Genomic DNA, 26,962 nt, shown 5'->3' with positions numbered 1-26,962 from the left:
TGAGAAATTTACTTCTATTTTTGTTCCCCTTTTATATTTTTTTTTTTTGGAGGGGTGGAATAAGGCAGAGTTTTTCATTGTTGTCATTTTTTTTCCTGTCCAACACTTGATTTTATGCAGCAATAATCCAATCTGATGAGTCCCATTTGCATAAAACTCATCTGTTGAGCAAGAATATGAGACACAGATGCTTGTAATATTGTAGTTTCTTCATTAGCTTCAGCTAGTGCTATATATACACCAACACAGATGACTGTTCTTTAAGACAGAAAGTAAGTCAGAATAAATAGCTATTTAAGCTCAGTTAGCCAACCAACAAGCATCTTCAGCCAGTCTCTAAGAGGTCCTTCTAACAGCAGTCAGTGATCAACAACATGTGAAGTTTTTGGAGCAGGTTCAGAGGAGGCCTCAAGGATCCTCAGAAGGCCAGAGCATTTCTCCTATGAATAAATGCAGAGGGAGCTGGTCTTGTTCAGTCTGGAGAAGAGAAGGCTACAGGCATAACTCTTTTCAGCCTTCCAGTACTTAAAGGGAGCTTATAAACAGAAAGGAAACCAACTTTTTACATGGTCCAACAGTGACAGTAAAAGGGAGAATGGCTTTAAATCTAAAATAAATGAGATTTATGTTAGGTGAAAATTCTTTTTTAAGAACTCCTGTAACTCTGTAACTCCTTTACAGAGGGTGGTGAGGCACTGAAACAGGCTGTCCAGAGAGCAATGGATGCCTCATCCCCAGAGGTGCTTAAGACCAAGCTGCATGAGGCCCTGGGCAGCCTGATCTAGTGGATGGCAACCCTACCCACAACAGGTCCCTTACAACCCAAGCTATTTTATAATTTATTGATCTTGTCAGCTTTTGTCAAGCCCCAGCATGATAGGGCTATTAATTTTAGCCTGAAAAGCTTCTAAATGATTATTTGCTGATTTCAAATGTATAGTGTATTTAAAAGAGTAGCCCTAAACTAAAGAACAGAATTTTTTAAGGTTTAGATTAGATAGTATCTCCAGATACTAAATCACATCTCCTTGCAGCCAAAAGTGATTCTTTGAATGCCTATACTTCAATATGGAAATGAAAAATAAACTTCCTTCCAAATAAGCATTTTTCAAGCTACTAATCAATGCCAGTAACAACGGATTTAAGTAAGCAAGAACTTATTCTAAATTATTCAGAAAAAAATTAAGGCTGACAGCCACCTAAGACAGAAAATTTCCCATTTATTTATTCTTGTTGGCTATCCACATTACTAGCAGGAAACACTTAAGTCAGCTGAGAATTTAATGAGGAGCAATTCATGAACAGGCCTGAGACACAATATGCTACAGAAAGACTTAAGAGAATGCTGTCATACAGCTATGTTAGGAACCTGTGAAACAAACAATTCTTAGCCAGCACCAAAAATCATAGAATCAATTTTATCAAAAGACTGAGTTATAAGGATAAAACCAACAGCCACACAGATGTTTCTTTGCTATGAGAGTTGCTTGTTTTTAATGTCATTAGGTAACATCACTTGAGATACTACAGTTTTATAAAGCAGTGTAATATCCAGAAGTTTCTACATTTCCAGTTTGAGACAAATATTTAAATTCATAGCTTTTTTTGCATTACAGAAAGTGCAAGAAAGGTTTATATAATTGCATGACCTGCTGAATTGAGTACTAAGGCTGTCTTCAAGTTGATTTTCTTAGATCTCCAGTTCAGCAACTGCTTAGGCATTTGATTTATACTATTTCAAGTTTATACTTAGTATTAACAGAAAAAAAAAAAAACCACAAAAAACAACCACTCAGATATCAGCTATCCCCATTGACAAAGTGTTACAACTAGTTGTAACATCAGACTGATTTCTGATTTAAAGGTCTGTTAGTAAAGAGGTTTTTTTTTTTTTTTTTTTTTTTTTTTTGGAAAGGCACTGTTTAAGAGATTATGCCTCACATTAATGACACAGAGATGGTATATCTGTTCACAAGGAATCAAGGCATAGAGTAAAGCAATGATTGTCTTTTTACTTTCTAACACACTGGAATAATGTTGTACTACATCATGTCTGACCTATCTGCTTGTTCCATCTGTCTGCCAAGCCACCTTGATAAAGAAAGGTAATCTTCATAGATTTCCCTCCCTCAAATAGCTATATTAGCACCAGTACAACAGTTAGTGTCCATGAATACCTCAATGTCCTTCAAGAAATGTTTCAGCTTATCTGATCCTGCAGTAGACCCCTATTGCTCAGGACCCCAGCAGCTCTGTTGAAGACCCTACAGTTAGTCCCTTTATTATATGTTTATGGCAGAATGCTACTTTTACCATTAGTTAATGGAACAAGTGTATAGGATATGTTCCCCCTCCCCCCAACCCCCAGTTTCATACAATCTTTATGGCTTAGAGACCAAGTCATATGTTCATTCATCATTTAGAAGCATGTAATATCCACATAACTTTACAACTGGCTGATATTGTCTAAACATACATCAACTGACCTAGTTGTTTAAAGTGTGGAGCAGCCACTAATTCAATTCCCTTATGTTAAGGCAGCATTTCTTCCCTAGGTACATTCAATTCCCATGTTTCAGGACAGTAAGTGCTACAATAAAGAGAAATTGAGGTGACTGCATTGTATAAAACACGTGACTTAGTGTTGCTAAGCTCTTCCACAAACGACTGCAAAGCCTAAAGTAAAATTAACATCCACCAATTTGATTTTGGGTCTTCAAGGTTGAGTGTAAGTTTCCATTCGCCCTGAATTACTGTCTTCACAGCATGTTCTTCAGTGTTTATGCTTCAATCCACCTGGACATGTTTTAGATGACACATCATGGAACGACAGCAAGAGTGGCAGACAAAAATGAAAAAAGTAGAAATTGGATGTTGAAAAGAGGTCCAGTTATTCCATTTCTCCTTTCCTGTTTATGCCTAGTATACTGAAAAGAATTTAAGGTTAGAATGACTTGAAGTTATAGCTTCATAGTTTAAACTAGCTTATAGATACTAAGGGCAAATTTAAAGCAATAGCAGTCTTCTGTTAAAAGACGGACAGTACTTCATTGGAAGATTTGAGGAACGTGTATATATGGCACTTAGGGATGTAGTACAGTGGGCTGACATTTAGACTAGATTATCTTAGAGATGTTTTCTAACCTTACTGATGCCATGATTTAAATTAGCAAATCTTTCCTCTGCCACACATCTGACAATTCATGCTCTTTAGTCAGTGACAAGAGAGCATGAGTTAATTTGTTTCCCATGACATAACAGCTCTTAGCTTGTTATCACTTTAATTCACCCAGGTTATAATCCAATAAAACTTCAGATACTACACTTCAGAGAGCTGCATTGGGCTTTCTGCTAACACTCTCCTGTAAATATGCCCCACAGACTTGGCATACTCATTAACTTTCCTCAAGGAAAGGAAATAGACATCTATTATGACTTTGAGATTTAAGACCATGGAGAAACAGGATCTTTATTGTTAAGAAAGTGACACTAGTTAGACCTAGGCAGACAGCATGTACAACTCTAAGCAGAGGTCCTTAGAAGAATGCTTCTAGAGTACAGCAAGCAATACTTCAGAGGAGCAATAAAGTTAAGCCAGTGTAGCTGACTCATGAAAACTCTGGCAAAGAGCTAGTTGAAAAGAATTTAAAGTTGAAGTAGTTTGCCTAAATAGAATAAATATTACCTGGTCTATGCAAAAGGGTTGCCAGAAGGACCACCAAATGGGCCAGAATGTTGCTTCTGAGATTCCTGCCAAGAAAAGTAATAAATTATTAGTCATTAAAGGTTTTTCAGATTTTATTCTTCATGGTTATTTCAGCTGGTTTTGATTCCAAACTCCTTCTGGAAAGAATACTGAAGAGCACTGGCTAAGCAGGTATTAGATGCCTTGCTTTAAGGAACTTAAGGAGATCTAAAGCTATGTTAGTACACATTAGTTTGGGTTAAGGTATCCTTTAGAAAAGCCATGTGGAACTGAGTTAGTGTATTCATGTTGAAATCTGATTAGCCAAATGTCAGATGTTTGAAGTCAGCATTCTGGAGGTGATCCAGGTTTTTCCATCAGGGACACCAAGTGTCATGTACCAAATGGAGTGAAGTGGATAGGCCACTTCCTTCCCCAAGAGGATACTGGACATGGGATCCTCCCATTTGTTCAGCAAACACTGCACAGTCAACACTGTCTGCTCTCCATAGAAGTCAGCATAGCTGTAGAAGTCTTCCACTTCACCTCCATTACTTTACAGTCCTTTGTCGAAACTCCCCCATATAGAAACAAAGTTGCAGAGGGGCTTCACAGCTTGAGGCACTGGTTATGGACTTTAGCTAAATGGAATAAAGCTTCATTAGCCTTCTTTGGAGAAGGTTTTTTTTTTGTTATATCAGGTATGCAAGAAGTTTTATTCCATGGCCTCTAAAGCCACTGCACAAATATCACAAATATTTCTGTTGGTGGGGTGCAGTAATGGGCATAGAGAAAACATCTGTTACTTACAGAGGAGACATTGAAAAGGTCTGGTTTAGGCTGACTTTCAAACAGGCCATCAATTGGTAGTGCACTTTGTCTGGGAACAGGCTTCAGTGGTTCTAGGAGGAGGAGACATACTGCTATATCACTAAACAGCTTTTACGTGTACTAAGTCCTATCAGCACACTGACCTTAAACTCATCCAATTAGATGTTTAAAAACAAACAAAACAACAAACCAAAACAAACAAACAAACAAAAATAGATTAAAAAAATTGAAAAAAGCATGCAAGTTGCTTTGTATGACCTCAGTTTTATCTCCTGCCTATTCATCAATACACATAAGCTATCTGGGCCTTCTAACACTGCACAGACCTGGTCTACCTCAGTCCAGCCTAGACACTAGATGCATCAGTTTGGCCACTAACAATGGTCTGTGTAATGCTATTAAGAGAAAAGGTCCTTCAATCCTCTTTTTAAGAACTTTAAAGTAAATAAAACAATCAGTATAATCATAGTTGTGAGACAAGACATGATCAGCCATCATGTTACCTGAGTAGCTATTCAAATACAATAAAGATTTTACCATTCATGGACAGCTTGCTAACTGTCACTGTGACCTGTACTATCTAGGTACTTTATTAATAAAGCAATTGCTGAAAGCTCCGGAGGCACCTGAAAAACTTTGCTGCTCTCCTCTTCTTGCTGGTACTGCAGGTGGCTTTGTCAGCTGGAAATCTTTGAACATTTCTTTGACGTCCTTCATCTCTCTATCACCAAGTGGATCCAGAGCAATAAAAGCATCACTCTCTTTCTTGGATAACTCCTTCTGAGGTGCAGTTCTAGGTGGTGGCTGAGGTGGGCTTGTTGTTGACACAGAGGGCATTACAGACTGTGTCTGAGCAGGTAGTGTTGAAGGTGCAAACACACTACTCTGGAAGGGATTTACAGCACTGGATGGCTGTACCCATGGAGCAGATGGAACTTGTGCTGGCTGTACCCAGAGGCCAGAGGACTGAGATGCTGTTGGACCAAAAGATCCAGGCTGGCTCCAGCTTGGCACTGCTTGAGAGCCAAAAGTAAGTTGTTGAGTAAATCCTGGAGACTGGGTAGGCATCATAGACCCAGGAAAGACAGATGTGGCCTGGGTGAAGGCAGGCATCTCCATATTCCATGGTGATGGCAAGCCACCTGTGGGGAATACGGTTGTTACACAGTGCTTCAGTGATTCAAAAATCAAGAATGAGTGTACCAATTCCACTGTTGATACCAGAAAGGCATTCTTCCTGTGCTGTTTGTAAAAATCTGTTGATTTACCATTAATATAATGCCACTGGGGTAAGGGAGCTGGTGAGAAAAGGGTTAGTATTTTTTTCCTTTACTTCATATCAGTCCTTAAAGAACAGAATTGTGGTTGATAGTTACTTCTGTGTAAGTATTTACTAAGATCCTCCAGCAATAGTACTTTAGCATCTCAAGCTGTGATACACACATTAGCATCCTGCAACAACCTGGAGCTGTTGTCAAAGTTTAAGCAAAAGGTCCTGTTCTAGTTGAAGATGCAGAATTCAGGTCCCTAATTCACAGAATTTAATAGTTTATGACAGCACATGGATTAAGCACTGCATATGAAATAAAAGGTAATTAGAACATCTGTGCTGGGTTTAAATTCAAGCTCTTATTCCAGTCTAAGACATTTGATGTGAACTAACCTAGGCCAGCCAATGGAGGGGCTGTGGCAGGGCTTGTTTTGAAGAGGTCCACTCGATTAGTTTGCACTGGTCCTGTCTGTACTGATGAGTTTAAGCCAAGGCTCTCTGTAGTTGGTGCAAAAAAGTCCGAGCTAAACAAGTCATTTGATGCAGTCTAGAAAGAAAAAAAGTTGTTGTGAAATGGCATGGCAGAATATAAACTAACATGATTAAGAAGTCTTAATCTGAAGACTGTTATTTTAGCTACAGCAAGCTGTTATTTTAGCTACAGCAGAGCATGAAGCTTTGCCGTATTTTAAAGGTACTCGGTATCAGTGATTCAAACTTCACCAGTTTATGCCTACTGATAAGTTTGGCATTCTATATAATATATAGTAGTTCCAGGTCAACAGCAGAAGAATAAGACAGAGTAACTGAATTTCTTGTTACCATAACGAGAATCCTCTTCTCCTCACATACAAATATTCCTGCCCAGACTATAATGACCTCTGAAGTTATGTCAAGGTCATCAACAGAGTTCTGTATCGTTTGGCTGCAAGAGATTAACCCAGACACACCCTGTGTGCGACTAGGAAATTTGGCAGGCACTGTGAAGCCACATCGACTTCTGTAAACTACTATTGGTACCTCATTGTTAAGAAGCCACAGGCTGTGTGTTTCTATCATAGCTATCGTAACAGCTATTGGCATTGTACCTGGCATCAATATTTCAGCAGTATACTTACCAGACCTTTACAGAAGTACGGCAGCATTAAGGAAAAGAACACGTTTAGTAATCATAGCTACTGTAGAGCATTCATGAGAGTTAGGATTTACCACTGCTGCAGAGAGGTTAGAGTAAGCATGGCAGGTGGAAGAGAAACACTGTGAAACTCTTTAGTCATTTACACAGTATGAAGAAAGAAAAGCTTCCTTCACCCAGCTTCTCTAAGTAAGAGCATGCATATCACCATTAATTACTTGAACATTGTTCACCTTGACAGACCTCCTTCCTCTTCCTGGCTTGTTACTTTGTGGTGGTGGGCTAATTGTTATAGATTCATGTGACAAGAGCTGGATATTGCTTTCAGAATCCAGCTTTACTCCATTTTGCAGAGTTACTCCTTTGGAAGGATCTTCCACAAAGAGGTTTGATGGGGCTTTAAGAAAGCCATTCTGTTCTCTCTCTGGTACCCCATTTGGAGTTCTTGCTGTGGGTGGCTTACTGTCAAATGGCCACTGGCTTGTTAGTGCTTCTCGTTTGCCAACTCTATTAGATATCTGGTCAAACTGCTTACCAAAGTAGTCAACATCACCATTTGAAGCACCATTACCCACCGATGTCAAGGTACTCAGATTTTCCTTCTTCTGATCAGCAGATTTTAGAGAATCAAATGAAGGTGGTGTGGATTTGTCTGGCTGTGCAAAAGGATCATCACTGAAAGGATCTGGATTAGGTGTGGGAAAGAAGTTGAGATTGGTAGAGAAAGAACTTTCTGGCAAGAAGGGTGGCCGTGGCTTTGGTTGTGGAAGGGAAGGTGTGATGCCATTCAAGAAGAGATCCTCTTTTGTAAAAGTCTGTTTGGTCTCAATTTCTGAGTTAAGATCCACTAAGAGAATCTCTTTAGTTTCCTATTTGTTCAGAAAGAAAAGAAAGTTAGTTTTCTGTATCACCTACTGCAAAGTACACAAGCTTAAAGGAAAATTTATAGGACAATTCTGGTATCCAGCACATCATACTAATGTGTATTCAATGTCATGCTGAAGTCACACTAAGGTACCATTTTATAAGCCTGGTAGCTATAATCATATCTCAGCTACTCAGTTCAAAAAATCCATTGTTGAAAGCACCTGTTTCAAGATCCCTTTAGTTCAAGTGAACTTAATTTAACAGAAGTTTTAGTCATTAGTACTAATTATACCTAGGGATGTTTGATTCCAGTGACAGCCTGGGTTTTAGTCCTTTGTTTTAACAATTCTGAAATCACATTGCCTTAGAGTGATTTCAAGTTGCAGTCTCGGCTTTGGAGTAAGATTAGAAAGCAGTCTGCCTGTGGAGAAGGTTAACACACTATCCATCAAAGCAGGTGGCAGAAGACCTAGTCAATAGCTCTGCTGACATCAATTGCAACACCAATTGTTGCATGACTACTTATAACTTTTTGTGCCAGAGCAAACTAATACAATTTTGAAGTCAATGAGTTTTTACAAGGTAAATGCATACTTCTGTGAAGTTAGGCCCTGTTTTATGGACCTAGCTTACATCTGTAGTACCTAGAAGTCCACTTGGAACTTACTGACTCATCTAAAAAATAAGTTTCAACTTTAAAGGTTGTTAACTGAGTTTCTATTTTTTTCCTACAGCACAGGTATATTCTGCTAGTACATATTTATAAGGCCTACAGCTAACAACACAGGAGTAAATAGTATTTCTGTCACACAGACTTCAGTGAATACTGTTGGATAAGAATATTAGCTAGTCTATTTAATATGTTCCCACTATCATATCTCTAAGTTTTTAATATATTGCTATGACTAGGAAAAGGCTTCTGTAAAACCAGAACAAAATACATCTTACTACTCAGACAAAGTTTGCTCTCAAAAATAGAAGTGAGATAAGTAAAGCTGGAGTCTACTTACTGTGGGACTGCTCACATCAGGAGGTGTTGACATATCCCCAAACAAGTCCATCTGGTCAACTCCCTTGAAGCCAAAAGTATTGAAAGAATTGGTGTCAGAGTTGTTGCAAAAGCAAATCCAAGTATTACACATATCTACTGAACATCTATAAAACTTGCATTTCCTGTATGACATGGGGATAGTCTGCTATGAACTTTAATGGCATCAAGATAAAGCTCTAAAATTTAACGTACCAGTTTCAGTTTGTTAGCTTGACCTGCAGATAGGGTCTCGCTACCATTCTGGAATAGATGGACAACAGTGTCAGTGTCAAGAATAACAAAAGCTGCCTTAAGCACTGAACTTACATGCTTGAACAAGCAAATGTTATCAAAGAAAAACTATGGGAGATCCCTATTATGAGTTTTGCAGACACATTTGTCTCCATTTCCAGTGTATTTGGGCATCTCATGATTCCACCATAATGCTAGAGCCATGAAGAAAGACAGAGCCAGTTCTATCAGCAGAATACCTGATCAAGTGAAGATGAGTTAGAGTGACTTACCTGAGTCTTATTTGCTTCTTCACTCTAAAGAAGAAAAAAAGCTTTTAGTATCTAAACATCAGGTAGATTATCCAAAGCAAGAGGCTTTAGTTAGCTTACCTCCTAAATCTAGTGATGAAATTGCTGGCACAACTGCCAGCCAGTAGTATCATGTCTCACAGTGGTCTACAAGCCCAGCCAAAGCTAAAACAAACTTTATTTTATGCAAATTGCTGCAGCATCTGTAACTTTACTTGCCTTTTTCTTGTCTTCCTCTTCTTCCTTCTTCTTCATGTTATATATTAGTTGGAAGAGGTCCTTAAGATCAACAACTAGAGGCTCAGCCTGAAAAAGAACATATTTAGACTACAAATTACTTTGTTTTTAGCTTCAGTGGAAGTCCAGGAAACTGCAAGTCAAACTTTCCTATGTGATGCAATAGTACAGTTGAGATACTAGGAAAAGCAAGACTTCAAAGACTGCCTGGTCTCTTCATAAACTTTCTTATGCAGAGAGCTGGGGTGATGGCATACCATCAGCCCAGAACAGTTAACTCCCTGGGGAAAGTGACAGTGTCTATGTTAAACTTTTTTTTTCCCCCCTAAAATTCACAATTTCATAAGTACATGGCAAGTCCTAAACATTTCCTCAGAAATGTACAGGGCATTGAAGCTCCGGTGTATTCATGAGATGATAACAACATACGTTCTCTCCGCTTTCTACCAACTCCAACAATGAAATTGGAGAATGCTTCTTTAGTATTATATTTATTTTAATACAATCATTCAAGTGTGTGTGGAACAGATACCAGGTAACACTTAGAGGAGACATCTGCACCTGGATGGAAGTTCAGTGTGAATTAGAAAGATATTGCATTTTGTGAACAAGAATGGGTGGCTCTAAACAGAACGTTATCAAGAATATTTGGAGCAGTTGTTGAAGTGGTAGCAGTTTCAGCTATTAAGCTATACTGATTAGAAACTTTTGCTTGAAGCATATTGCAGCTGAGTCAGTATAAAGTCCTGACAAGTCAGAGACAAGTCCTCCTGCTCAGACACTACCTTTGGCTTGAGCAGAAAATCTGCTGAACTGGTCTCTTTGTTCATACGTGAGCATCCCTCTCTCCTAATCAAGTGTTTCAGATATGCAATTGCAGGCAAAACCATTTCAAGTTATCACTTTGACAAAGAGTACAGCTACAGCAGTAGTCTAGATCTGCTGAACTGCTTATTACTCAGATGTGTTTATGTTTAAAAGCAATTAGCAAGAAATAAAGAGCTCTCTATGGGTTGGCTAAGCTTACAGACTAGTAAGCTGCACCCCACGGTGCAAAGCCCAGAGAACAGACTCCACTTGATCATACAGAAAGCTTTTGTGCTTAATCTGCAATTCCAGTGAAGCAGATCAGAACAGGAGTCTGAAATAAAACAAGCTCAATGGTGAAACAGCTGTTACTAAAATTCTAACAGGGAGCTCCTCGCTCTCACCTGCATTGGGTCTGAAGCTGATAAGAGGTCCTACAGGAATGTAGGAAAGTATGTGTGTGAGGGAATATCTAAGCACTGAAGCCTTGGCTGTTCAAGTGGTGACTATTTTAGACACGATCATCTAGCAGCTTATCGTGATAAATATTTAGCATATGTCCAGGTGTTTTAGGAAGCTGAATAATATTCAGTATTAATTCTAAGTAGCTTGTATCTAATACTGCTTATGCATAGTTTCTCTTCACAGAGACATACTCTGCACACTGAATTTCTGCAAGGTGGAAGCGCATTACAGAAAGAACTCTTCTCAGAAGAAACAACTCTAGGATAACCAATTGTACCTCTCATTTGTACCAGAAATACTGCTGCAGTTGCATAAGTTAGTTTTTACTGCTGCACAAGATAATGCATAATGAAAACTAGACTAGTGCAATACTGTTGTTCTCTTTCCTACTAATTGAGCAAACCTATCGATGTTCAACTCAAAAATATTCTCATTGACAGCAATATACTTCTGTACAGGAAAGCCCATAATAATGGCTCTGTTCATCTTACTAATGACTTCCATAGTGAATGAAACGTTAAGCAACAACAATAATAAGTAAAGCTACTTGAACACTTTTATTCTGGATGACAGAACTGAATAAAACCAAAGCCACTGATGACAGTCATTTTCTATCATCCTTCTTCAGGATATATACCAATCCATCAGTACTGATGTTTCTTTACACCTCACAGAACTATCAATATGAAAGCCTTATCACACGTTTTACTAAGATTTTAGACAATACATTACTTAAAGAATGTGAAAAAAGGCCTATAATCAATACCTGCTGTGCTGTTTTTATGGCAAAAAACTGGTGCTGGCCTTCTCCTCCACAAATATAGCCAAAGGCACGATTATCTGTTACATCTCGAGCAATGAAAGAGATTTTGGTTACTGGATGCTCATGCTCGATGACCTGGAATTAGAAAGAAATGAAGTTCATATTGGAAGATATCATTAATGGATTTAGTTTAGATTCATCTGACTCCAACTCATCACTTTATTTAAGAGTCAAAATAAGAGAATGAGTTATTTCTTACCCCAGTTTTCTCATCTATGATCTTGATACCAGAGAGGGAGATGTTCACCCAGATCCTTTGCTTGTGTTGACCCTGGGAACGAGCTGCTACTGCCATTCCCTGAATAAGATGAATATTGTAGTATTGATGAGACTTCCACATGATTGAGCTTTAGCTTGCTTCCTTAGCATTTCTCATGATCCCATAGCTGTGACAGTATTAGCGCTAGTCTAGTTATTCCTAGGCAGTGTTTAAGCCACATTTCTCTTCCAGCATAACACATGAAGCTTCATAGAGCATTTCAGAACTAGATTGTACTTCATTCATAAATTTTTAGGAGCTTAAAAGCTTTTATTTTTGTTCAAGGAACCAGTGAAGTAACAGCATCCTTACCAGGCCACCTCAGACTTACTCATGTAGCAGAAACTAATGTGAGGGTTCTGCTCTCCAGAAGATGTTATCTTCATTGCTGCAGGGTCACATTTACCCTTTGGTTTATCTGTATCTTTTGGTGCTACCATAGCTACAGAATAACAGCTTGGGCTTTGCAGTCTTACCCTAAAGAAGAAAAATCTCCCTCTTCCCCATCCAAAACTGAAGTTAATTACTTGTAATCAACTTAATACTTTGGAATCTAATATGACTGATAACAAGAGATTCATCAACAGAGTGTTCCCAAGACAGAGAACAACTGATTATATTTAAGACTACCAGTCTCCAAGCAATGAGTTCCAACTTCAAAAGCATCTTTCATGAAGCAATAAATATCATGCTATATATTCCCACTAAGTAATATTTGAAACTGTGACAAAGTCATTTGATGCATCTTCTGAAGTCCAAGCAAATATGTTGCTTGGATGCCAACTCAAAATCTTACCTTTAACTTCATCATTGAATCCTGACTCATTTTGTCTCCTCTTGCTTCTGGCACGTCATCAATGCCAATCAATTTAGCTTTGTATCTCACACCATCCCCTTTGAATCTGGTCAGGAGAGATTCATCTGTCTTTTCTGGCCCTAGAGACAGAAAGATTTGTTTTAGAAAAGAAATATTGTGGCTTCAGAAATATTATTTAAAATGTACTAATATGGTATGTTTTTGCTTTTAAAAACTGTCTGTTTATTATAATGGACTAACAACCATATTCCTTCCAGTGGCATATGCTCTGCAAGGTAATTGATCCTGTAAGGTCATGCTGCTGTTACAGAATCTGTAAGATTCTATTCAGAGAGTTGGGTCTAATGCTTGATGTCTGGGGATTTCAGAACAATCCCAACAGACTTGTTTTCAGGTGACAGCCAACTAGATGTGAGAGCTAAGCACCACCTCCAAGCAAAACCAGTACTTCCTGTGGTGATAATGGGTGTTCAGTAGGACTTTCAGACAATTGTGGTCTAATCAGAACTCTTCTTGGTCTCTAAGAACTTGCTAGTATCTATGCTGAAATTTTGTATCAGCACATTCATCTCTGTAAGAGGTACTAGTACTCACATCCTTGTAACCTCTTGATATTTTAGCTGCATTTGCTATTCCTGCTGTTCCCATTACTTCTCAGAACATCTTCATTTTCTTCTGCATGCTCCATACACTCAGTGTGTATGCTTTGAGTATGTATCTCTGTATGATATATATTTATATAACCAAATCTGTCTAAAAACCTGTTGACTGACAATTATTCTCATGAATGGTGTTTTCTAGATTCTTCGGGGTAAAATCTGAATCTATATCTAGCATGTCATTCCATCTTTGGAGGGATAAGATTGAGTTCATGCTCCTGGATGGTCCTCAGCTGTTTAATCTCAGAATGCTTTCATTTCACCCAGCTTCCAATGACTTATTTGCTGATTCTGACAACTAGAACTGAAAGCCTTAGAAGAGTTAGAAAGAGCTTTCTATCTAGAAGCCTATCTTCTGATTAGAGATATTTCACTAGTTTATTTACTCACTTTTCCAGCCAACTTGAAACCTCAGAGTTATATCAACTATGCAGTGAAAGTGATCACAGCTTTAGGAAAATGCAAAAAATTAAGGAGACTGAGTGGAAGTGTTCAATGAGTAGATATTGCCTACCTTTCTTTTTTTCTTTCTTTGAAGGTTGTGTTTTTGGCGGAGCCTGGTGCTCTGGCTGGTTGTTTACAGTAGAAGTAGTTTCAGCTTCAGTAGACATGATGAGATGGCTGTCAGCTATGCTTGCTGTAGTTTGAAATCCAAGTAACAATCAGTAGGCAGGCATAATATTTTACCTTAAAGAAGAAATGCTCCCATTAGACCAGTTAGTCCTATTTTGTTCTGCCGAATTACTGAAACAGGACTCCTGACTGGAAGTGTCATCTCATCTGTTCATCTCAGGCTGCTCCTCAGAGAGCATGAAGTTATGGCAACTAGGTGACGACCCCTTCCCCCCAATAATACCCAATCAGTATATCATACTGACATACATCTGCAGGCTGTACTTGCAACCTGTAGCTTCTGAACTTCTAAAACTATTTTTTAGAACCTTAGAGATTTGCTGTACTCTTCACTGCAACCATCACCTCTGTAGGGCAGGAGACCATTCAAGAAATATTTGCTAGGACCTGTTTTTAACACTCATAAATATATCAACAGAACAGTAAAAAAAAAAAAAAAAAAAAAAAAAGCTATTAGATCTTATTCATGTTCCCATAATAGTCAATGTCTGAAGTTTCAACACTCAAGAAGTGAAAGCCAATGAATTCTCTAGGCTGCAAGACTGTTTCAGAAGAAAGGCAAAACCAGAAGACCACCACACTTGCCTAAAGAGTAATCAAGCAGCCTGTTTTACTTCCCCCCTTCCCACAAAAAACTCCAGAAGTTAAGCCACACTAGTCCACTGTTTCTCTCAAATCTGCACCATGATACCTTTCTAGCCTCAGAGAGGAAACTCATAATACATATGAATATGCAAAATATGCACCATCACCAGCAGTCACCATGTTTTGTTCCCAAACAACAGAAATACTGAGTAACATTTAACAAATAAAGGCACGTGTACTTCTGAAGATCATCTATCCCCAGACAGAAAGGTATGGACATTCATACCTGCTACAAAAATTGCTCTGAGTATGAGATATGGTAATGATTTCAGATAGTGTGAATTTTAGGTGACAAGTGAAGCCAAAACAGTGTTTAGATAATTAAATTGCTGGGCTGCCTTCCACTACTACTAATTTCCTCTATTTCTAATGAGGTAGCCACAGACCAAGCCACCTTTTAATCAGCACTCCATTTGAGATATTCTATGTCCCCAGACAACTGCTGGAAGAGTTGCATACCTTCTGCTTTAAAAGCCTGCAATTCTCAATGGCTTATTCACCACTAGCCTTATTTTAGCTAATGCTTTACCCATTACTAAGAAGTTACTTTAAGAATTTTGTTTTCACTCCTACCTTTCTCCTCTTTCCTCAATTTGTTAAGTCAATAACTATGAACTGACTCATCCAGCCTGCAACTAGCAGAGCCATGGATGTCAATGCTTAACCGATTCTTAACCTAGAAAGAACACAAATGCCTAGATCCTTAGAAGAAGACAAAAAAAAAAGTCACCCTGAAGGCCTTCATTTCCATTTAGACAGAAGGGCCACCATTAGTCAACTATCTGCTAAGAGAAGCAAAGTTAAATCTATCTGCTTATCAGATGGTTTCAGAGTTGCATTTATCCTTGCTCAAGTATAGCAGCTAATACTGCTAATTTGAGAAAAATCTCTGGCAGCTCTATCTGTTCTCTTCTGTAAGGAACTTACTTGGTCACAGGTAGGTAATCCTTGAGTCAAGAGAACAGGTGGTGTAAAAATTTCAAGTGTTATTGAGTAAAAATACATGACATAGGAAGAGCCAATATTTCAAGTCATGACTTAGGAAAGCAACGTTGTTATTGTGTGCCCATTCTGACAAAGGACAAACTATTGCACTAAAACAGTTATTTTGCACAGTGTTTGCAGAACTACTAAAAGGTGCCAATCAGAAAACCACCAAAAAAAAAAACCAAAACAAAACAAAAAAACCCAAAACCCACATTAATCAAGTGAAATAAAGCCAAATGAATCCCATTTATGTCCAGGCCAGCATCTACTTCTGATGGTAGAGTAACAGTTGAAGATGGTCTTTATATTACAGAGTAAGTAGCATTTGGTAATGGTCCTTTCCCTAGGTTTATCAAGTCCTTTAGAAAGAGAGGAAGAAAGATGATTAAGCTGATGTCATTATTCAACCACTCATCCTCACCTGGTATGTTACAATTTGGAGAACAGAAGGAAAGAGCTTGGAGAAGAACAGCTAAGACACACTGTCAAGGAGATGGGTCACAGCCTTAAGACTTACTTCCCAGTATGGTACTAGATAGAAGAAACAGCAACCTCAAGGTACCAAGTCCTTGCTGTCAGTAATCCTACTTGACCGGTTTAGTCCAGGATATATACAGCCAAAGACCGAAGTATGATGAAGAGTCAACTGCAAATTAATTTCCTATGAAGGAACAAACATGCACAAACAGGATCTCACTAAAATGGTAGAACTCCATAAGGGCAGTTCTCATCTTCAGGCTCTAATTATGCATCTGTTGTTAGCTATCTGTCTTCAGCCTACAGAAACAAGACCACTGAGTTGCACAAAGATGTACAGCACAAAGACCTGAGGTGGAAGAAAATGGGCAGGAACACACACAAGTATGAGATCTTCCACAGAAAGAACAGGATGAGTTGCAAGTGCTCAGCCATTCCGTGCTAACAACTCAGTTTGAGAAGATTAGTGAGACCTTTCTGGCCAGATCACAGAGAAAAATGTCTCTCATCTGAGGTCTGACACACTTCATCTCACCTGATATTACAGTACATGACAGTTATGTATCATACATTCAGATAACTGTCTTTGTGAAATGCTACCTCTGGAGCAAGGAAATCAGCCACTAAACTAAGAATGCATGGATAGACAAGTGCAGGCTCATACAAATTCACATTTTAAATAACTACTCAACCATTAAGTTATAGAATTAGTACTAAGTCCCCTCGGGCTTTATTTAAAAAAAAAAAAAAAAAAAAAAAAAAAAAATCACTGAAGGGGAACAACAGTAAATAGATTGAACTAGCAGTAATCTAGTTTGTTTTTGGTAGAAGAGTCACAACACCACTAAATTTTGATTCTATGCTTTAGACCAAAGTTAAAGCTGTATTCAACCACAAGGTCTTTTTCACACTTGAACTTGCCTTATCATAGTGGAAAGTGCTGGTGAAGTCTGCATAGTGTTTATATGCACTTGTACATGTGCAGGAAGCTAATGTTAAAATAATTTTTCTGTTCTTGCTCAGAGGCTTCTTTTGCTCAGTCCCTTAGCATTCCCTTACTCAGGCTGCAGGAGTAAGGCAACAAAATCCTACAGCACCTCAATTCCTACAGCACCTACCTCCATAAAGAAAGCCAACCAGCAATGCAAGTAAGTTAAAAATACAAGTGCTTTCATGCAAGGACAGTCATGCCTACAGTTCTACAAGGCTTTTCACACAGAGGGTGCTGACACACTGGAACAGGTTGCCCAAGGAGGTTGTGGATGCCCCATCCCTGGAGGCATTCAAGGCCAGGCTGGATGTGGCTCTGGGCAGCCTGGTCTCGTGGTTAGCGACTCTGCACACAGCAGGGGGGTTGAAACTAGATGATCTTTGTGGTCCTTTTCAACCCAGGCCATTCTTTGATTCAGTGATAATGAAAACCTCAGGAGCTAGTCTGCAGATTGTTAAGTGATGTCTTGAAATTTCCATGTAGATACATCTGTTGCTATCACCACAGTCTGATTACCTGCTCTGCTATTACAATCTGCATCAGAAGGTATGATATTTTTTTCAATTCACTCTAAAAGAAATTCTAAAACTTCTTCCTGTTGGTACCTAATGCCTTTCCTGTAGGGATTATTCCTGAAGAGTACTGATCACACTTTAAGGAATGACTATTTCAGGCCCTGTATGCATAGATAACAGCTTATACCTCAAGACCTATCTCAATCCAGGAAACTCTTGATTCAAATACAATACTTGATTTCCCACAGATCCACTCTGAGAAAAACCAGTCTTGGGACTTGAGTTATATCGTGTTCTTCAAGAACACAAGTTATATTGTGTCTTCAAGAAACTTCCTACATGAGATAGTGACAAAGCATCCTTGAAACATCTTGTTTTTAGCAATAATTGAAGCACATTCCAAACAGTTTTGTTATGGCAGCATCTCTTAAGGAAAAGTAAATGTTATTTAACTATTCCTCTTACTTGAGCAGTGCAACATGGTATCTATCCTCCATGGTATGGAATTATTCTTCTTGCGTAAGGACTTGAGAAACTTCATTACTCTTACAGGCTGTCGTGGGATTTAAAAACTAGAAAATCTTCTCCTGACATACAAGTTGTTTGCTCTTTGTTTTCCTCCCCCCCAATACAAAAAGATAATTCCCTTAATATCAATAAAAACACATCTGAGCAGAAGAGCAGTGCAAAAGTCAGCGCTAAGACAGATAAATTGAACATCTGTTGAGCAGTCCAATACTCCTTCTGACAGCCTGTGTTCCTTTTTTGTGCCTTGATACTACAAGTACATAACTCAGATTTAAGAGTTATTGCATGTAAATACTAACCTCAAATGAAAATCTCAGAGGCCAGGAGAGGATAAAAGTAGCTTTTATTGCCAAGTACAACATTGCTTGTAGGAAGGAAGTAGTAACTGGAAGCACAGCAGTAGTTTGAGTGCTAAACATACCTTCTCAAGGCATGTTTCTCCCTCACCTGCATTGTGAAGAGTCAGCCAGGTTCTTCTGGTTAGAAGGTTGTATCAGAATCTGTACAACACAGCTTGAGAAATATCTTGGCTTGAGTTCTTGTCAGAAAGGCTGTTTTTAGAAGAATGGTAACCAAGAGATGGTAACCAAGCGATCTACTTGAGTAACCATGCTACAAGATCTCAGTTTTGTAGACTGAGACAGATTAGTGGCTAACAGCAATCCAACGATTAGCAAGAGTCAAAGTGCTAAAGCCAGATACTTTAACCAGTAGTGAACAGTTTTAACTTGCAGGATTCTGCCAGCTTAGCAGTACATTTATGTAAGGCCCTGTATCACTGACATTCACATCTAACTGCTTCTTAGTGTGCAAATGACTACCTGAGTTTCTCTTAGTTCCTGTTACAATGGTAGTGTCCTAAATGGCCCTGAAAAGCACTAGGTATGCATAAATAAATTTTTTTAAAAAGCATGATATTCAGATATTTCTATGATTCTGATTAAAAAAATAAATTTAAATGTTTTGTTTCTTTACTAAAGCAAAAATTGTCCTAGAATCTGACAGTATATGCAACATGAATAAACCTCCTGCAACATGACACAAGATTTTATGTCTTAGATGGAAAATTCCAACTGCTTGCACTGAGGAAAACACTACAACCATTATTACATCTCCTCTACTAAACAGTCAAATTAGTCTGCTAGGAATTACTGTAAAAATTGGGTAATATAATGGAAAGGTATTAGCCTTACCTATATATAAAATTATGTCCAGTATTCACTGTTCACACTAACAAATAAAAAGTATCTTCTTGATGATAAGTGGTAGAAAAGAGTTCATAGATAGCCTGGGAACTGTTCTCCAACTCATACCGTGTCTGGAACACAAGAACAGTGCAACGTACCAGAAAGTTGACTAAATACAAGCTCTTACACTGCCAAGTCTAACCCAAGACCCTGTGATTAGTCTTGTAAGAGACAGTGTTGGTCCATTCTGCTGAACAAATGACATTGTCAGTCATTCACACAATCAGCAAGGTCTATATTAGTAATGACCCCATTACAAATAATAGTTTCTCCTACAATTCCTTGATAGCAAGGCTAAAGCCACTGGTCTCATCTTCCCAAATTAAAAAAAATTTTAAAAAAGATTCTCTTCTGTTAGGCTATAGGTAATTAGAAATCTACATTGTAGGTAACAGATCATTTATGTGGTGTCAGTTCTTCAGTTAAATCACACTTGATCTGTTGGAGAGAATATTTCCAGGTTAACAGGATTTTACTCAGGGAGCTGCCCCCACTTCTCTGCAACTTTCTATATGCCCTCAGTAGTATTGTCCTCTCACCTAAAAGATGATGTATCGATACTTTTCAGAGGTTATAAGACAGCTCTATGCCAAAGGCTTCCTCTGCCAATAGAGGTACCCTTTAGGGTCAAGCATGCTGTAGAACAGGTCTCAAGGTCTAACTGCCTTGTTCATATATATTCAGAATGAGAAAAAGGGAAGGGTGAGTCAGAAGTGCAGTAATGGATACCTTATGGAATACCTTCTGCATGATTATGATTCCCTCAGGTTTCCACTGCAAAGAAGACAGATCTTGTTGCTTTAGTAAGTGGCATCAGCTTCAGATGTTGGCATTACCACAGCTGGTGCAGGACCATGCCTGCGAATCACCACCCAGGTACTTTACCATTTCAGTCTATTTACCAACTGCTATTTCATCACAAGAACAGAACAGTCTGTTCTCACTGTATCAGTGCACCAGCTTTCTCCAAACTGCTTATTTTTTTAGCAAGAATGTAGAAATTCAAACTGAATTCCTGGAAGTGTTTGCTGCACACTTCAGTCACTGGAATTACAGCCAAGTGAACATCACCATCACCAAGCTAGAACTGAACAGGTCACTGCATACAACCAATACAGTTGAACCCTTCCTTTTTGTCATAGTGCTGCAGTTGTAAGCACAGCATTACTGATGAGATGATCAGCAGCTTCTCAGCCCAGCCATTATGGTAGTTCTAGTTTGAACTTTTCCTCCACTTATCATAGGAATCAATATAGCTATTCCAAGTGTATTAGAACAGAGATCTCAGTGAAGCCACAGCAAGTTTAAACAAGCTGCACCTGGTTAAGAACTTAGTATTATATAAGTTAACAAGGGGTTATGAAGAAAGTCTCACTTTCTTTAGAAGTAAGTAGAGGTCAACATTTGTTATCTAGTTTGCTAAGATTTCACCTCAAAACAAGGGGAACTAGTACTGCCATAGTCAGTCTCATAGATAAGAACTTTCTTCAGTCAGAAACTCAAGTGCCTAACGGTATCATCCAGATACCTATCTATCTATCTGAATTTACAATTTATTCTAGAAATAGAGTTTTAAAACAAATCTTTGTAGCAGCCTTTCCAACATCTGCATTCAGCATATCATCCTCTTAGTTAATCCTGCAAACTAAAAAGCCATCTCAGTTTTAGTACAAACAATACCAGCTTCTTAAGTCCAAATCCTTCTCTTAGAAAGCAACTGGTAGATAACCCATTGTTGGTTTTTTTTTTTGTTGTTAGAGACCTATTTGGCTAGTAACATAGGCTTATTCTAGAAATATGTACTTATAGAAGGTTACTTGCTTACTCCTATAGTCCTCACAACAGTTTCCAAATGAAATTTCTTTACATCAGTCTTGCAGAAAGACAACATCCTTTCACACTTGAGAGGCTGCTCCTACATATCTGGCTCCCAGATGGAAGCCCCTAAAGTCAGTGGCTCCTGAGTTCATCTGTTGTAGACATTGCTCAGGAGAACATCACCTACTCACAGGACGAGAAAACTCAGACTGTATGTCTGCAGTGTCTACCACTCAGTCTTCTGTCAGTACTGTTTGGCTGGACTCACTGAATGTATTAACAACTGCTTTGCTTCCAGGTTCTTTAATTAACTCAGCTAGGGTTTACTCAGATGCCAACTGGAGTTTGAGCTAAAGAACAACTCAAATACCTCACTTATAACCATGCTTCTAACTCTCTCATGCCTAGGAAGACTGTTTCTGATCTTCCTTCTAGTTTGTATAGCAAAAGACTCTTGCCAATAACTGTGCTTTTCACCCCCCTTCCTCAGAGCAGGAACTTGACACATATTGAAGCTGTTATCATAGGTTATTTCAGCTGTATGCTGTTAACTGTCCAGTGCTGGCAGAGTTATCCCTCTTTGCAGTTTGGGTGTGTGCAAGCTGTACTGAGAGAGATTGCATATGTTCTACACTGAACTGTGTTCTCTACCTGATCACAAACACATCTCCATGAGAAACAGGATTTTTCCTGTACTGTTCTTGAGCTCACTCAGCTCAGCACTATATTGTCATTACCACATTGTCAGGTATTGTGGTCTGCTTATCCAGAAAGTGCTCACCCAGCCGATAATCCATGACCAGCCAGAAACCTGCCCTTAAAAATAAATCATCAGTATCTGAAGAGGTTTCCATGTAGCCACCATCTTCTGCCAGCCTTTGATTACATAGTTCAGTGCAGTAGTCACTAGTCACAAGACTCCTGTAACAGACACAAATTATGCTCTTGATCTGTCACTGGAAGACTGACGATCCTGCCCGCACTTTATGAAGACCAGCTCTCCTGCAGTGGTCTCATTCCTTCCTCAGGGAACTTCACAACATTACTCCTAAATCCAGACTCTAGGAATCCCTATCAGACCCATTTAGCTTTCCATCCCTAAGAAGGTCTCAATATCAGATTACAGATGTGTCCCCCACCCACCAGAGGAGAGCAAGGGAAAGCCTCCCATCCTCATCTAGAGTCTATCTTCTATTAGCAAGGCTAGTAGCTGTTTTCAAACAGATCTGCTATTCAAGCTTCTAAAAAATTAGTTTTTTATTCATAGCAACATTTGTGCTCTTGTTTAAAGCACCAATTATCTTCTTTAGTGGAAGCACAGAAGTTAGCCTAAAGGATGGACAAAGGATGTAGTGTTCATCACACTTCAACCTGTGTGCTCCCTACTTGTCCTGTCTCTTCTTGGATTACAGTCTCAATCCTAAGCATTTTAGCTGTAAGAGAGATATACCACAGACTCCTTGTAGGAGGAGATTGTGGCTATGTGATGCATCAGCATTAAGTGCTCCACATATTTTTCAAAAGAGTGCGATCCTCAAGAACACTGTTGTGAAGCCTTCTCAATGACAGGTTGAAGATCTAACCTAGTTGTTTGGTTCACGACATGATCCTCATAAGGTATTTTACTTCTCATCTAATTGCCTAAGAATGCAATATGAACTGACAAAACAGCAGGAAATTCAGCTCCAAGGCCAAAAGTCTGCCCTTAAGTGGCCCCAGAGTGTCTGAGCTTTGAGATTTAAGGCAACATGCACCAGCTATGAAATTTAGAAGCTTTTAAGGAAAATAGTACACATGGATATAGTTGGGAGTGAAGGTCTTCAGGGCATTTCAACCGAGGTGCTTCACTCTCAAGCATTCCATAGCACATGCAAGGCACATCCTTCCAGTAAATGTGAAACTGGAATGATCTATGCCCACATCAATCCAGGCAACAGAGATAGACAGGAGACAATGCTTTGTTCAGTACTCAGCTGCCTAGCTTTATAAACAGCTTAATCCTGTTTGAACTGGTACATCTTGTTTATTCACTAGGCCTGCCACTATACCTTATCCAGATTCTTTATAACCCTGAGACCCTTGTACCCAGATACAGCCTCAAAACTGGGTTCCTAAAGTCAGTTTGTTTTGAAAGTTAGACTGCTTTGACACTTCATTCTATTTGATCCTCCAAACACAACTTTGATTTTATTTATTTATTTTTTTTTTTTCCTACAGAGGCCAGGCTGAGGCAGGGGAGCAGTGGCTCATGCTTAGTTGTGTTACACAGGAGAAGCTTAAAACCCCTTAAAACCCCACCCCACACAGCAGGGGAAGAGTCTTATTTCTACTACTAATCCCTGAATCTTCATCTAAGAGCTAAGTTTTTCCTCCAAAACCCTTGCAGATTACAAGGTACTTTCATGCTATCTCATCACTTTTGATGGAAAGTGGATAGCAAGCAGGATTTGGTTTACCAGTACTATTTCCAGAGTAAGATGTCTCTCTGGTGTGGAATGTTTCCCTTTGTTGTCCTAGCAAATTCACATTTCGGAGTGCTTGATTTGTGAGAGATTTGATGTATGAAGTCCACAAGCACTCCCAAGAACTGGGTTAACCTAGTAAGTCACACAAGTACAATAGCAGTGTAAAGTTCATAAAGAGAGAAGACCATCAACAGGAGAAAGATCTGTGGGTCTGGCAACAATACTCAGTAATCACAGCATATTATGCACTTCTATTTACCTAACATCACAAGCAGTAGTTTTTATTTTAAACATCCTGTCTGAATAGCAGCTGTTTGTTTCCCCCCCATTCTGACACTAAGTACAGCTGTTTTCCCACAAACCTAAGAGCTCTTCTGGTATTTTTTTTTTTTTTTTTTTTTGCATACATCGTTTACATGTTTAAAGTGCTTTATTCCTATTTACTCAGGAAGCAAAGGTGCTAAGTAGGTGTAGCATCTACTGGGCCATTCTATCCAGCAATTGAGTTATGCAGGAACTTTGTCAAGTCATGTTCTCTCACTGAGAAAGTAGGCTGTGTTCTGCAGATGTAAATAGAAACACAGCAGAAGGCACAAATTAGAATGGATAACCATTTCTACCTTCACAAGAGGAAAATGATGCCAGATTTTCGCTTTTGTCCCATCCTTCCAAGTGATAATGCTGAGCACAACTGCTGATGCTCAGCCAATAGCTTTGCTTGAAGTAAGAGCACAATAGATGAGAAAGTGTCACAAGACTTGTGCCATAAAGCTCATCATTCTTCCATTCTTCTGTCTTCAGCAAGAAGCACAGAAGGCCCTACTAAATTCCCCACAGCAGAAGCATCTCATTTAAGACTCACAGTACCTAACATTCAACCCACTTTAGTTTGAGTTTTCCTGCACTCTCAGTCATGAGGTTTGCTAGGGAAGCTTCTGCTTTGATGGTTCACCGACATTCATTTAGAAATCACAACAGTTTTTCTCCTCCAAATGCAAACTTCAGTGAGTTTCTATTAACAGAAGCTTCTGCTTTAAACTTGACCACATCCTAAACTCACTCAGGGCATTTTGGAAGCCTAACTGTGCCCCAAGGGCCATTTGTGTTGGATGTGACTGCAGTGATTCTTTAAACAGGCATGCTCCTTCACTCCCTCAAAAATGCTCTTCTCAAGCGTTCATTTGGATTCTGATTTGCTCCTGTTTAGCCACCCAGTGTCTTACTCACCTCACCTGACACACTGTTAGTAGGCCTTCATAACAGCTTCTAACTGCATAACAGGTCACTATCAGACATCACATCAATTTTTTCAACTTATTAGTGCCTAATAAATCTTCACAACCAATTGGAATATATAGCTTTGTAAATAATTTAATCTGAATTGTCTATCTACAAAGGAGTTCCCACCCCTAAGCATATCAGTGCTCATTCCTGCATACTATGACCAAATCTTAAAGCCCACATGCTCTCAGACCCACTCTATTTTGGATAGAATTTTCATGGAAACTATGAAATACTCTGAGCAAAAATGTAAACTTCTAAGGCAAAGCAACTTAATTAAGATGAAGATGATTTCTCTCTAGTCCCTCTTCTACCCTCAACATCCTCCCACGCCCCCAAATAAAGACCTTAACAATGTAAAGTTAATCCTACCTTAACAATGGATTTACATGTTTCCCTAGCAAGAGCTCAAGCAACTAACCTCAACTCAGCAAAGAAGTAAAAGCTCTGCTCCAGGGAAGTTCAACTGCACTGATCTTACTGCTGGATCGCAGGCACTACTGTGGAACAGCACTCAAAGTGTCATCATGTGATGATCACCGGGGCTTAAAGCTTCACCAGCTGAGAAGTTAGTTTTCCTGACAAAAGTGTGTTCTCACATCAGTTAGTCCTAGAAATCCTTGACTATATCCATTTACCACAAGTAGAAATACCATCCTAAGATTCACCAGCAGTCAGAGGGCTGCTCAGCAAGGATGCTCCATCTAAACTCAGAACAGAAAGCCTACCCCTGCTTTACTATATTCTAACCCTCCTCTGCTGACAGAAGATTCTTTCATCTCGGTGATGCATGCATATAAACAGAAAGTTTCATATAATTTTCGCGTCTTCACCCGACAAACAGAAATAAAATTGCGTGTTTATTTTGCTTTCAGCTCCGGCTTCCTCAGGGAGCCGGCTCTGTTGCAGCTCGGGGCAGGATGCGGGCGGGTTCCATCGCACGGCACCCGGACAGCAGCGCGCTCCGCGGCCCCCAGCGCCCCCCACCCCGCGCCGCCTCCTCTTCTGTTGCGGCCAGAGCGCGGCCCGACGCCGCCGGCGCTGCAGGGAGACGCGGACGGCCCCGGTGGGAGCACCAGCGCCTCCGGCTTTGCCACCCCGCGGCAGGGGTCTGCCGGCCCCCGCAGCCCTACTATAAGCTCGCGCTGCCATGTTCTCTAAGAGGAAAGAGGCGAAAGAAAAGAGGAAAAAAAAAAAAAAAAGACAAAAACAAAACAAAAAAATCGCCCTCCGTCTCTGGTTATAGCCCCTCCCAGAGGCTTGCAAAGAGCCGAGTCCCCTCTCGCAAAGCTGCTTACAGGCTAGATCCGTGCCGCTCCGTGCATGATCCGAGGAGAACCGCAGCTGGCAGCCTGACGGGGAGCGAGGGCCCGGTTAAATATTCAGTGGCACTCTCGCCTTCGGATTAGTTAGCCACTCACAGCGAGAGATATGGTTTTAATCAGATGCTGGCAGCTGAGCACTACCCAGGAATGTGCTATGATGTTTTTGCTGCTCGGTCTTGGCTACTCCCCCTCAACGTGTCGGTGCTCACAAGATTAACTCCTTGCGAGCCGCCGGTCCGGCCCCTGTCGCTGCTGGCGGGGGGGGGGGGGGGGGGGTGGTGGTCCAGGCGTGTGAGACGTGCGGTGGGTGCGGACTGGTTCAGGGGAGACATAGCTGGTGCTCCTCGTGCAGAATGCATTTGAAGCTCTCATCTAGAAAACAGGTACTCTCTTGTGTCTTTGTGACCGTCTGTTTTTAGACAGGTGCGGCAGCGTTGTTAAAAATCCAATCCAAACCGAATGCTTATTTTCTGCAAAAACACTGAAGTCAAAAGTCCATCCTTTCTCCCCCACAAATCCATGGCTAGCTGAAACCATACTGGGATGGTATGATTCTGTTTCTGGGTCACATCCAGACCTGACCTCCATAATTTGCACTCATCTTTATTAAAGCCTCAATAATG

At 39.7% G+C, this 26,962-nt stretch overlaps 1 protein-coding gene across 5 annotated transcripts; it reads right to left on the bottom strand.

The window, feature by feature from the left end:
- Nucleotides 1-1,200: 1,200 nt before the first annotated feature.
- DAB2 (DAB adaptor protein 2) lies at nt 1,201-26,514 on the bottom strand. 5 transcript variants are annotated; one of them, XM_042875363.1, is made up of 15 exons: nt 26,313-26,514; nt 13,942-14,114; nt 12,748-12,887; nt 11,892-11,990; nt 11,636-11,767; nt 9,580-9,666; nt 9,343-9,366; nt 9,032-9,079; nt 8,799-8,861; nt 7,155-7,790; nt 6,180-6,333; nt 5,143-5,658; nt 4,496-4,587; nt 3,686-3,750; nt 1,201-2,927 (listed from the first exon to the last, which is right to left on the bottom strand). In XM_042875363.1, the coding sequence occupies exons 2-14, from the start codon at nt 14,036-14,038 to the stop codon at nt 3,691-3,693; spliced, it is 2,148 nt and encodes a 715-aa protein (XP_042731297.1). In that variant the 5' UTR covers nt 14,039-14,114; nt 26,313-26,514; the 3' UTR covers nt 1,201-2,927; nt 3,686-3,690. The 5 variants fall into 5 exon arrangements, with proteins under 5 accessions (XP_042731297.1, XP_042731301.1, XP_042731299.1 ...); XM_042875367.1 differs by having other exon boundaries at nt 7,497-7,790; XM_042875365.1 differs by having other exon boundaries at nt 13,942-14,064.
- Nucleotides 26,515-26,962: the final 448 nt, after the last annotated feature.

This window comes from Lagopus leucura, unplaced genomic scaffold (assembly GCF_019238085.1).
Source record: "Lagopus leucura isolate 7727_CA_CO unplaced genomic scaffold, USGS_WTPT01 Super-Scaffold_100014, whole genome shotgun sequence".
Taxonomy (NCBI): Eukaryota; Metazoa; Chordata; class Aves; order Galliformes; family Phasianidae; genus Lagopus; species Lagopus leucura.
Note: the sequence above shows the minus strand (reverse complement) of the source record. Positions and strands in the feature narration are given on the sequence as shown.